The sequence below is a fragment of the Amblyomma maculatum genome, chromosome 2, assembly GCF_055883805.1.
Source record: "Amblyomma maculatum isolate TAMU_Amacu chromosome 2, ASM5588380v1, whole genome shotgun sequence".
Classification (NCBI taxonomy): domain Eukaryota; kingdom Metazoa; phylum Arthropoda; class Arachnida; order Ixodida; family Ixodidae; genus Amblyomma; species Amblyomma maculatum.
The window spans coordinates 177021727-177035311 of NC_139345.1; the positions used below are offsets into that span (position 1 = coordinate 177021727).

At 49.6% G+C, this 13585-nt stretch overlaps 1 protein-coding gene across 1 annotated transcript in view; it reads left to right on the forward strand.

Moving 5' to 3' along the window:
* The window catches only part of LOC146200505 (4-vinylphenol methyltransferase 2-like), a 52544-nt gene that overhangs the window by 25247 nt on the left and 13712 nt on the right, over positions 1-13585 (forward strand). Inside the window, exon 2 of the mRNA XM_084592381.1 lies at positions 11944-12091. Coding sequence (XP_084448507.1) covers positions 11944-12091 — 148 coding nt within the window. The remainder of the gene's footprint in view (positions 1-11943; positions 12092-13585) is intronic.

Sequence of the window (13585 nt, forward strand, 5' to 3'; positions counted from 1 at the left end):
ATGGCTTGCTTTAGAGCTCGGTTCTCGCTCCGCAGGAAGGTCTCCCAGGCTTCTCTATCTATATTTTGATCGGCGCCCGGGCTGCCAGCACATTCGCAAATTATGTGGTCTAGAGTGCCCCTCTCCCCGCATGTTATGCAATACTGATCCATAGAGAAAGAGATTGGTAAAGAGCGGTCACTCGGCGAAAACTGGCCCCAGGAAATGACGCGCGATGTTTTGCGCTGCCGCCGATTGATGGATGGCGGCACCAACGTGCGCATGCGCGGACGCGCGCGCGACGGCATTCGCTGCAGCGGTAGCCCTATGGTAGCCCGCCGGAGCAGACGACAAGAAGTTGTCGAAGGGAGCGGTTGGGTGCTCGTGCCTCGCCGCGCTTGTACGGCACAGACCTCTCGTGGGCTGCTGCGCGGAACGACAGCGGTTTGAAACGACGGCAAGGTGAGCAACGTTTTTTGCTTAACTACGCTGCATTTCAAGCAGTTTACGCTGACCATGCCGGCCGGTGCCAATAAGTGTCGCAGCTCGTGAACAGGCGCGCCGGCTGTTCAGGCCCAGTTCGTTACGCCGTAAAGCCAGGCTCACACTAGCGGGAAACTTCCCGCAGCGGCGCAACGTTCATGGCGCCGCAGCGTCGCAGCTCCTCGGAAGGACGCTCACACTACGCCCGTTTTCTCGCTGCGTTTGTCGTGGAATGTAGAGGAGACGAAGGCGAGCGGAGCGAGAAAGAGTAGTCACGTGACAAGAGCGAAGGGAAAGCACGCGCTTTTCTCGTGCTCAAGTGAGCGGGCTACTCAAGCGACACCAGCGATGCTCCCGTCGCCCGCGCAGCCGCCGCCGGGAGTCATTGAACTTGGACTGACGTCGCGGTCTGCGCTCCGCTCCGATTGGCTACTCCGTTCTGCGGGACGGGAAAAATAGCTCCCGACCCCATCGCTCCGCGGAACGTCAAACAAGTCAGCCTGCGGGAAAAAAACCGGTTTCTGCGGGAAGCGGCGCGCGGAGAACATCCAGCGTTGCGCGTTTTCCCGCTAGTGTGAGCGTGCCTTAACTCTGGCGGTTCCCAACCACGCCGAGGTGTAATATGTTGTGTTCCCGGGACACAGCTTCATTTCGAATGGTTTAGCTCGTTACGCTTGACAAAGGGGCATGCGAAGGCACCAAAGCACGCCGTTGCGCCAAAATGGCGTGTTCACCGGCCGGTGCGACCATGCTGACGTAGTTTGCCGAACGGCTAGTTTTGCTAAGTGTCGCGTTTAGCAGAGCGACGGTAAAGTGAGAAACGTTTCATTCTTGACTTTCTTGTCAAACTACGCAGTATTTCAGGCAGTTTAGCTCAGTATGGCGGTCTGCGCTTCACAAAGTCGCACGTGAAGGGCAGCCAACAGGCATGACAAGGCACTCGCCAAAATTGCTCGCCGGCCGCGATGACATGTGACATGGCGTGGGGTTTTGCGAACGGCTATATTTGCGTGGTGTCGCGTTTAACAGGGCAACCGCAAGGTGAGACATGTTTCATTCTTGTAAAACTGCGAGGCATTTCGGACAGTTTAGCTCAGCGCGGTGGTCTGCGCTTCACAAAGTCGCGTATGAAAGGCAAGCCAACATGGTGTGCGGTGAGGCCAGGCCACGGTTTTGCGAACGGCTAGTTTTGCATGGTTTCGCATTACATTTAACGGGACAACGTTAAAGTGAAAAGATGTTTTATTATGCGGCAAGCTTCATTGCTTCAGCTGTTCAGTGCTCTTGTGGAATATTGTTAGTTTAGTGGCTATTATTTCACGCTCAGTATAAATATATTTTCAGATAGGTTCGGTTAGCCTGCATTTCCTGACCTCTACGTTGCAAGAGTAGCTTTTGTATCAATTTTACGAATGACAGCTTTTCTGTTCTGGACCATTACCCACCCACATGCACAGATGTGTGCGCGGTGCAGTGGCCTTAAATTTCATTGCAACCTTCTGCATCATGTTCATTCCTTTTCCAACAGCACTGCATGGACCCACGGACTGCAGCCGAAGCACGGCAGATGCGACGAGTGAATGGTGTGGCCTTCCCTCAAGCGTCAGTACTTCTCTCTGCCCTGGACAATACAAGTTACCCTTGCTAAGCTTGCCGCAACTGGGACTGTGTAGTTTATGTATAATGCCTGTTTTGTTACATATCATTTGCAATAATTCTGAAATCAGTTATGCTATTTTTTGTCTCTACCGAAGTGCTGCTTCTCACCTTGTGTATTTTTATTTTTCGGTATTGTGCACATCACCTAATGTGTCAAGTATTGTCAATGCATCCGTCTACATCTGTTGCATCTCTTGTGTCTTATATGCAGCAAAATAAATTCATTTCACAAAGGACTTGGTGTCTTTTCTGCAATACTGTTTTGCAAAGGCTGTGGCGCAGCTGCGTTGATGGCCAGTTTAGAGAACTGGGAATCTATTTTTCCTGTTAAGCATGGTGAAAATAAATAAACACTAGCAGATCATGTAAACCAAAATAATGCCCCAAAAGGGCCGGGAAGGGCGCAGCGCATGGCTAGCATTCAAGTCGCGCCCCTTTCAGCAAGACCGGAAGTAGTTGCCGCCGGCCGCTTGGTGCACTACAGTCAAATGGGCCTTGGGTAGCCCCGGGTCCTCTCTAGAGGACGGGCTCGGAAACTCCTGATCCGTATGTTCCGCCCCAGACCGGAATCTCGAGGGCTTCCCGGAGCTGGACTTGGTCCCGGATATGGGCCTTCCCTTGGGCCCGTTCTTGGGGTGCTCTGCTCAGCCTTTCCCATCTTCTCGTCTATTTACATCTTTCGTCGCCACGTAAGGCTTCCTATAATCTTCCTGTCGCCCAGCAAGTGGGCTCCCCCGCACAGCTGGCATACGGGGGTGCACGTGTGTCCCTGCTCCGGGTTCTCCTTGCCACAGCCACGGCACTTCGTCGGGTCCGGGCACACGTCGGCTCTGTGTCCCAGTCGGCCGCACGCCACGCACACTTCCAGCTTCTTCTTGCATAACCAGCATTTCTTGAATGATCACAGACACTTCAACCGCACTGGCACCTCGCTTCCCTCGAAGAGAATCCGCAGCGATCCGGAGTCCCCGAGTCTCCGTGCACCAAATATCGGCGGGTTCGCGTCGCAGTCCAATGTTTCCTTGATTAGCTCCATGCTCATGGCCATAGGAATTACGTGTATGACTCTCTTGCCTGCGCCGTCCGGCATCGGATCATGGCTGTCCACTTCCACTGTCTTCCCTTTGATTGTCAGTTTCTTGGCGTCTTGATACTTCACAGCCCTGTCCGATTGTTTCTCGCAGTGTGCACGTCAGAAATTCTGCTTTACCTCTGGTGCGGCCCCACGCCTGAGTCTGGAAGTACGTTTTCTCCGTGCCTGAACAAAAAGAGGGAAATGCATCCGTGGTCAGCGTATCTCCACAGAACCGACAGGGAGAAATTCGTGCCATCAAAGAACACTTTCTTGTACGAAATATGCATGTTCATTGGTTTGAAATTTTGTTCGTTTAGCCGCGCAGGAAGCGCAAGAAATATTCAACGTGAACATGGTTCGCCTAATAGCAATGGGCATTTACCTTCCAACGCCGTATGCCGCACGTGCGCAGCAATATGCAAATTCCATTTTACTTGCGGAATTTTGGAAAACCTGCCCTCAAGTTCAGTTAAACATCCAGCTAGCCGGTATAAGATACATCTACATTCTGCTCGTACATGCATGCATACATGCATACGGGCCCACCCGCAGCTCTTCCTTTTTTATTTTTACTGTTAATGCAAATGTACATAAAACTCTATGCGCAAATTTATTAGTTATTTATGTCTAGTTGTACGTTAAAGAAACCCAGGTGTGGAAATTTTCGGAGCTCTCCACTACGGTGTCTCATTGCATGAGCCGCTTCGGGACGTTAAACCCCATAAACTAAACAAAACAACCGTAGTTGTGTATTCGCAGCTGGACACTCTTAGCAAACCCGCCGAGGTGGCGGAGTGGTTACGGCGCTCGGCCATTCCGTCCAAGGACGCGGGATCGAATCCCGGCCTCGGTGGTCGCTTTTCGGTAGAGGCGAAATCAAGGCGCCCGTGTGCTGTGCGGTGTCAGTGCACGTTAAAGAACCGCAGATGGTCGAAATTTCCGAAGTTCTCCCCTACGGCGTCTCTCATAGTCTGAATCACTTTGGGACGTTAAACCCCATAAATCATCAAACAAATCAACCACTTATGGCAAATATGTGTCAACCAGAGATGCCATCAATGTGTGGTGTCATTTTAATTTTTGCCGCTGGAAAAACATAATGAAGTACCATTACACAATGAAAAGAACAATATTTACAACCGCGCGGTGATAGCGATGATATAGTAGGCCACGTTCTTTTTGTTTCAGGGTGAGATTGGGCGCGACCAGCGCGTTAGTTGTTCTTCACTTAGTGATGGCGTCGCTAAAGAATTAAGTTCACGCAAAACAATATGCTACAACAAAGCCTGCTTGGTGGTGGTGGTGGTGAACTCTTTTATTGCGCCCAAAAACAGGGGACCAGTCAAAGGGCCGGTTGCGCTGACTTAGAGGAGGTCGGCGGGGATCCTTTGGGATGCCGCGGCCTCCACCGCGCGTTGGATAAGCCAGCGTTGGTCTGCTGGCTCGGAAGTACACAGGAGAGACTCCCACGTCTCTGGGGTGTTAGTATTGTCTGTGTTGTAATTGTAATGTGTACAAGTCCACACCATGTGTATGAGTGTGGCCGGAGTTGAGCAGTGTTTACACATGGGGGCTATCTGATTCGGAAAGATCCTGCTGTATAAGAGGGGGTGTGGAAAGCTGCCAGTTTGTAATTTGCGCCATTGGATGACCTCGCGTCTTGTTAGATCGCGGTGTGCGGGAGGATATGTGCACCTTTGGAGTCGGTAGTGCTGGAGTATGTCCGTGTAAGTGGTGAGTAGAGAAGCGCGTGATATATTAGTGTCAGCGGAAGCAGTGTGGCTGATCATACTCTCGGCTCGGCAGCTGAGATCTCGAGCGAGAGTGTGTGCCTGGGCGTTTCCGCTGAGCGACTCGTGGGCTGGAGCCCAAAGAAGTAAGCGAGATGTGGAAGAGGGTGCTGTAGAACGTAGAATGTGTAACGCCTGGCAAGAGATACGGCCAGCATCGTAATTGCGTATAGCCTGTTGAGAGTCACTGATGACGACTTTGGTATTAGGGTCGGCTAGCGCTAGCGCAATGGCAACCTCCTCAGCTGCGGTGACTGTTTCTGCATGGCGAATGCTGCAGGCTGTGTACCAGCTGCGGTGAGGGGCGAGAGCTACCGCCACCATCGCTGGCCTCGATGGATGGTAAGAGGCGTCCGTATACGTGACGTCCGGACGTCCACTGAAGCGTTTCTCGAATTGACGAGCCCGATCGGCCCGTCCCTCGGCGTGGTGTTCCGGGTGCATCCGTTTGGGAATGGGAGGAATGCGGAGATTTAGGCGGTATTCCGGTGTAAGTTCAGCGTAACTTGGGGCCGATCTCGGCGGGGAGATCCCAACTTGCTGCAGTACTGCTCGGCCAGCGTGTGTGAGTGAGAGCCGCTCATACTGGGCGGTGAGGGTTGCCTCGATCAGTTCGCTCACGGTATTGGAGATTCCGAGAGCCATGAGCTTATGGGTAGCTGTGGACATGGGAAGACCTAGAGCCGTCTTGTATGCTTTTCGAAGTGATGCCTCTAGCCGTTCGCTTTCGGCACGAGTGAGACGTAAGTAGGGTCCAGAGTAGGTGATGCGGGAGCAGATGAAAGCTTGAACGAGGCGCAGGAGGTTGGACTCTCGCATGCCATGATGTTTGTTGGAGATTCGCTTAAGGAGGCGTCCGATCTGTACAACCGACTGGTCGATGCGTTGGATCGTGATGTTGTTGCTGCCGTTTGCCTGTAGATGCAAGCCCAAGATCCTGATGTTGTCTGTTCGAGGAATCGGGTTTCCTTGCACCTGGAGGTTGATGTCAGGAAGTATATTTGAAGGGCGTCGTCCCGGGGATGGCATGATGATATACTCGGACTTTGTCGCCGAGCAAGTGAGGCCAACTGTACTTAGATAATTTCCAATCCGTTCGATCGCGGTCTGTAAAGTCTCTTCAATCTGGCCGTCACTGCCGCGCGTGATCCAAAGTGTGAGGTCGTCAGCATAAATGCTGTGATGCAGGTGGGGGATGTCGGCCAGTAGCTTCGGCAGGCCTATCAGTGCGACGTTAAAAAGCATCGGCGAAAGTACGGCGCCTTGCGGCGTGCCACGGTTTCCCGGAGAGATGATGGAAGGATCTCCAGTGCCGGCTTTAAGTTGCACTGTGCGGTTGGTGAGAAAGTTTTGGATGTACGCATACATGCGATGTCCAACACCGAGAGCTTGAAGCTGTTGAAGAATCTCTTCATGGAGGACGTTGTCGAATGCCTTGGCAACATCGAGGCCGACGATGACTTTCGTGTCTAGTGTACGTCTCATGACTACCTGATGATGGAGAAGAAGCATAATGTCCGGGGCCGCTAAATGAGGGCGGAAGCCGAACATTGTGTCTGGTAGGAGATGGTTGTCTTTAAGGTATCGTGAGAGTCTGGTCTGGATAACGTGTTCCATCAGCTTCCCAACGCAGGACGTGAGAGAGATGGGACGGAGGTTGGCCAAGGTTGGTGGTTTGCCTGGCTTGGGGATGAAGCCTGCTTGGCGTTCTTGGCACAATGACGACGATACTAAATTGTATGTCAGTTCACGCAGTCTCGGCGAACCTGCTGCTTGACGTTGTGTTGCTTATACAAAGCGATTCACCGTGTCGGACCGTAATAAACTCTGCACCTCGCCCTGCGTGTCTTTACCGCGTTTGGCACAATGGCGTCAGAGGACGGCATTCTCAACGACTTAACAATATACGTACACTCTCTTGCAATCTTCGCAGACATGCTATTTCACACTTCGTCACTTTATAATGTTGTAACACCACTACCCTGCGCTTAGAACACGAGTTGATCCAAATGGCCGGCGATTTACAAGAGCAGGCTCCTTGAAGTGTTCGCCGGTTCACCCACACACTTCTTTTCCCATCGATTGCGGACTAAAGTGATAAATTTAGTGACCACATAATCACTGGTGGTACTTTTCTGAATAAACATACCAAAATATTTCAGTTCTGCTATCTTCAGAACGTATTAGAAGTCTACGAATGCGGTCTCTCGCCATTCAGACGTCGGCTGGGTCCAGCGGTCTGGAAGGAAGATGGCGCCGGTGGTACTCTGAACTACGGCGAGCGCCATCTGGTGATAACAAACACAGGCATAAAACCTGGCGCATGCTCTCTTCAAGCACACCGATGACACGGCGCGTGATTATACAGTCTATCACAGATATCGATAAAGTTATAAGGGAAAATAACGGTAATGCTCACTGAGCACTGTTCTTTGACCTTTCTCGGCTGCTGATCTTGATAGCATGACAGATATCGAAATCATGGTGCTCTGTGATTGGTCATTTATGTGAAGTGGACTCTGTGAGAATGTCACAGTGGTAAATAATTTTTTTATTGCTCCAGATCAAGGAAAAGGCGCAGTACCTGTCACACTTGTTTCTGTGGTTGGTTCGTTCACAGGAAGGGAAAGGCGCAGTAACTGTCACACTTGCTCTGTGGACACCTGAACCGCGCCGTAAAGGAAGGGAGGAAGGTGGGAGTGAAAGTGGAAAGAGAGAAAGGGGAGCCGTAGTGGAGGGCTACGGAGTAATTTCGACCACCTGGGGATCTTTAACGTGCGCTGACATCGCACAGCACATGGACGCCACTTCGTTTCGCCTCCATCACTTGTTTCTGTGGACATGTGGACATCTGCACCGCGCCGTAAGGAAAAGGAGGAAGGTGGGAGGGAAAGTGGATAGAGAGAAAGAGGAGCCGTAGTAGAGGTATAGTGCCTAGAATATACTAGGCACTATAGTGGAAGGCTGCGGAGTAATTTCGACCACCTGGGGTCTTTAACGTGCGCTGACACCGCACAGCACACGGACGCCTCTTCGTTTCGCCTCCATCGAAACGCAGTCGCCGAGGTCGGGTTCGAACCCGGGCACTCCGGCACAATAGTCGGGCGTCTTACAACTGCACCACCCTGGCGGGGAAAGTCATCATCATCATCATCAGCCTGATTATACCCACTGTGGGGCGAAGGCCTCTCCCATATTTCTCCACTTAACCCGATTCTGTGCTAGCTGCATCCACTTGACCCCTGCGAACTTTTTAATCTCATCCGCCCACCTAACTTTCTGCCGCCCCCTGCTACGCTTTCCTTCCCTTGGAATCCAGTTTGTTACCCTCAGCGACCATCGGTTATCCTCTCTTCGCACTACATGTCCTGCCCATGTCCATTTCTTCTTCTTAATTTCTACTAGAATGTCGGTAACTTGAGTTATTTGTCTGACCCACTCTGCACGCTTCCTATCTCTTAATGTTACCCCCACCATTTTTCGTTCCATAGCCCTCTGGGTTGCCCTCAACTTAAGTAGAACTCTCTTGGTTAGCCTCCACGTTTCAGCCCCATAGGTGAGCACAGGCAAGATGCAACTGTTGTATACTTTCCTCTTGAGCGATAGCGGTAAGCTGCTAGTCATAATCTGCGAGTGCTTGCCAAATGCGCTCCATCCCAATTGTATTCTTGTTATTTCCTTTTCGTGGTGCGGATCTGTGGTTACTACCTGTCCTAAGTAGACATATTCGCCTACTACTTCCAGTACTTCGCTACCTAATGTAAACTGCTGCTCCTTCCCGAGGCTGTTGAGCATTACCTTAGTCTTCTGCATATTGATTTCAAGCCTACCTTTCTACTTTTCCTGTCTAGGTCATCAATCATTATTTGCAGTTCATCCCCCGAGTTGCTTAGCAAGGCAATGTCATTTGACATTGCGGGGCAAGTAAATCATTTGAATTCGGTTTCTGACGGTGACGGGATTCTTGTCTGACGATTAAATCTAAGCCAAGCCAGGCGTGAAGAGGCGAACGGCACAGGTTCAAAGGAATATCAGCAGATGAGGCGAGAGGAGCAGTTTTGAGAAAAAAATTAAAAGTTGGACTCCGTGTATAGTTATAAGGTACCAGGGTTAAAGCGCTTGATGTCATTTTGAACTACAACATCGCCTGCAGAGCTAGCCTTTTACCCGCGCTATTTTCAAGACGGTTTTATTTAGCGTGCGCACTTTTTAGCGTCTTGTGGCGCATTTCTACGCGTCAGCAACGGTGCCAGAAAAGCCCGTGTGTCATAAACCTCCGCCTTTATGGTCAACAGAGGTGTGGGATACCCTTTGCGGTTACCAACCGTACCGCTATGAGGTTTGAGGACACAGTTAAAAGTTCGGCCGGTCAATCCATGAAGTACGTTCGTCGGTGTGTGGTTGAGGATTAAGTTCAAGAAAGTCACTTTTTTTTACAAACAATGGGGTACTTATAGTCAGTAGTCTAAATAATCGAACACACACACAAAAAGAACGCCACGCCATGATAATGATAAGAAGACGGCTCGGTAAATGACAAGATGGAAAAAACGATAATGAACAAAGACTGCGATAAAATAAGACTATAAAGACAAAGCAAGTATTACACATATAGTAAGTAGGGGCAAGAGCGACACAGAAAACAAAGCAATAAATACTAAGCCAGATCAAAGATCAAAACAATAATGAATTAACCGAGTTTCTGTGGCAAAAAGGAATTCTCACAGCTTTCTTATTCGATGAGGCGTTGTATAGTCACAGATTTGATCGCTAGCGGCGGCCGTACATGATGAGGAGAAACGATGAGTCGATCGTGGGGTCGGCGGAAAACAAGACACTTTCCCATAGGGGGCAGCCGCGACAGTGGCCCGGAAGACTGTCGCGGGCGTGCAGCGAGTCGCGGCTCGTCGCGCTGGCCGGCCGTTGCACACGGAGTGTCAAGTCGAAGTATGCTCGGAGGAGCGGGGAGATCCCGTAAATTCCGCTATATATGTGAGGCATGAGATCCCGCAACTTCCGCTTTATATGTGATTCGGCTTGTGACAACGTGGCTATTTTTCCATGACTTCCGCCGCGCAATTCCCAATGCTGATCGAGCTATTTTTTGCAGATAAGCTACAAGAGCAGTCTGAAATGCTCGGATACTCACTGTACACAGAACTACACCCAGAAAAGTCTAAATGGCTTGCAGCTTAGCGAACTCACAGAAAGGTGGTTAGGTCCTTCCTGGCTAGCTTCTTCGTGGAAAGCAGAAATGATTTCCTGCTTTATTGTCAAGCACAGAGTGCCTAGCTTTTTGACAGGAGCAAACGTTTGCTTGACTCAAGACGAAGAATATTTTTGGACCACATATTCAGCTTGATGTTATCATGGCGCCTAAGAACGATAATAATTACTCCTTGCATATATACTGCATTTTTGTAGTGTTTCGATTTATTTGAAGTAGTTACTTCAAGAACTTTTAGAAAGAATATTTTTTACTGCAATGCACATTTCTTGGGTCACCATTGTGTACAGCTCAGTCCATGAAGCAGCTTATTTTAACTGCAGAACTAACATAAAAGCCTTATATTGTGGCTTTATGCTAGAGTGTGAACCGGCAAATGGTTTGCAAACACTGATTTGAAACAATTTTCTTATTGCTACAAAAACTGAATCAGGGTATATTGCACCTGGCTTTGGGTATTTACAGAGACCGAAAGTCTTGACCCTTGCAATAAAAAAGAGGAGAGCCTTAACCTTCGCTTTCTTCAAATATCCCCCCCCCCCCATTTTAAACAAAGAAAAAAATGAAAACAGAGTTTCTACACGCATAGCCAGGAATGACATTTTGAAATCCCTGCTTCTTAATCGAGACGCAGATATGTCTCGCTATGGGTGGTTACAAAGCACGACTGCAAGGCAGGTTCCTCCCTACGAAAAGGAATAGAGGAGGAAAAGAACCACATGAAAGAGGTAACACAGTTCAATGCTTGCAGTTTATTAGGTTACTCAAGTACAGTTTGAGTCGTGTGCACATAAAATATATATTATTTAGCGAAATGGCCATTGTTAAAATTTATATCTTTCATTTTTACGCAACTACTGACAGATAATTATCTGTCCTTAACCGCCTGAGAGCTGCTGAACATGATTTTAAGGGTGGTAGAAAGGTTTACAGAGTTTCTTCTAGCCGTTGATCCAATACGGCGAATAGAAAGAAGCGTCGATTGGGAAACGTTATTTAATAAAGCGTAAACTGGGGAAAAACAAGGGTCACAGGCATGTGATTGTGATTGACATTTGCGAGAACCGCTCAAAGAGGGCAGTATGGCACTGTCTGGAGCAGGCGAGTTGCGAGAACTGGCACGGTATTTTTTCTTGATTGTATGAGTAATCCCCCCCCCCCCCCCCTCAAGAAAAAAAAAACTACTTGATGCAGAACAGTGTTGCCTCTTTTACATTCCACCCGCAAGCGGTGCAGCTAACCACGTGCTGAGTTTGATTCGTTTACGCGGATGGAACTTAGTACGTGCGTGGTGGAATACTGATACTCCGTTCGAGTAACACTAAAACTGTCCTACTTGAGACAAGTGGAAGGGTGAGAAGCTGGGCTATTGGCTTGGTTCTATAGGAACCAAGCGAGAAAGGAAACAGGATCATGGAAGCGGCTGAGCGAACTTCGCGACAAGTAGCAGCGACGCCGCGAAACTTACCAACGTTTCGGAACTGGCCGCTTGAGCCGCCAAGACGCTCGAAACAGGCTTTGACGTCGTCGCGACAAAACTCGCGAGCGCGTTTTCTTGCATGTGAAAACAGGCTTAACACATTAAAAAAAAGCGAGAGTGAACATGTAATAGTGGACGCCACGAGCGCTGATGATGTCCTGCCTTCGTGTTTGTCATTTATTTTGTGATTTATAAATGACTACATTCCTTCTGTCGCCGCAGTCCTAAATTTATTGGCTGCTAATTTCAGCTGTGGGAGAGCATGATTCCGGTTACTCAAGACATGGCCAGCACAGAAGAACGGCTCACATACACGAGGTTGCTTGCAGAGGCAGCTGGCCTGAGGGTGAGGAGCTGCGAAATAGTCAACTGCTCTTGCTCACCACAAGAATACATAGGTAAGGCTAAGTATGATTTGAAGTGCCCTAAAGTGTGCCCTCCCTCCCCCCCCCCCCCCTGTCTCTTTTTAGTGTTTCAAACGGCGCTTGCTCATTTTTATTTATATTGGCGCTCGCACGTGCAGCGCGGTTGCGAACGAGAGGCATGTGATCGGCGCAGAGTGAGGGTAGCTAAGGGCGTCGGAAGCAAGGCTCGAGGATTTTTCCCTGCAGGAGCACTGCTTGGCCCGGTTGGCAGTCGGCGAGCGGCACGTTCCCTCCTAATCACACGGACGGCGGAGTGGAGCCTTGAATGGACGAAGAATGAAGCGGTGCTTGCGGAGATTGGCTGGGCGTTTTTTTCGTGATTTGCTGCGATGAGGAGTCAGTGTTCCTTGTACCACTCGGAACCGTTTGGCAGCCTCGCATCCGCTATTCGCGCATCTTTCCGCTTTAAAGCCCTGATCTCTGTTCTGTTTCAATCTTGACATTGCGCTGTCGCGAGCGGCGACCGCATGATTCAATTCGCAGCATCGTCTGATGTTATGCCTTTGCAAAGTGCCTATTACGGCGAAAGCCTTTAATGGCTCATACTTTCAGCGTTCGTTTGTCCGGTCACACTATAGCTGTTTATGAAATGACGTAATGATGACGTCATTAGAACAATAAAGATCCAGTGTACACCGGGAATCGAATTTCCATCACATGGATCCTAAAGCCGAGTGCTTTAACCAATTGCGCCATGACCATGATCATGAAACGTGCTATATAGTTCTTTTCCAGCATGAGGAGGATAGTCAGAGATAAATAGATAGTTACATAAGTGTAAATAAATAAATTCGGCCTCCAACTGGAATTGAACCATCAACCCTTTTATCCCCAACCGAGCGCTTTAACCATCTGCACCACGTCCGGGATCTTGAAACGCACATCCTAATTCTCCTTGTCTACCGTGAGGATGTCAGTAGCGATGACAATGATACTGAAAATAGTGATAATGACAATGATGATATTAGCAATGCATTATAGCAGGGAGATGTTTTTTTGGTAGCGGTTTGACAACGAGGCGGCTGTGTACACCTGTCGGGAGGGGCTGTGGGATGGAGATCGCCTATTGGGTTGACGTTTAACCTGTCAACGATGAGGCGGCTGGGGTATGTCCTGGAGAGGCGATGAATTCGGGCTGTCTTGTGTGCTTATATAAGTTCGGAAAGACTGTTGTAAATGCCCAGTTGGAGGAGGTGTTGTGTGCTAGCGTATTGTGGTAACCCTAGGGCAGCCTTGTACACCGAGCAGGTGATGCTGTTAACTGCCTTGCCATTTTTTCGGCAAAGGTGTTGATAGGGATAGGAGTAAACTATCATGCTAGCGAGGAATGCCCGTGTTAGCCTGCAGAGGTTATCCTCCATCATGCCTCAACGACGTGTGGAGATGCGGCGGATAAGGCCGATTATTTGGTGAGCTGTGGTGCCTGCTTCCGAGTTGTGTATTATTCTTTACTAGCATGCCCAGGAC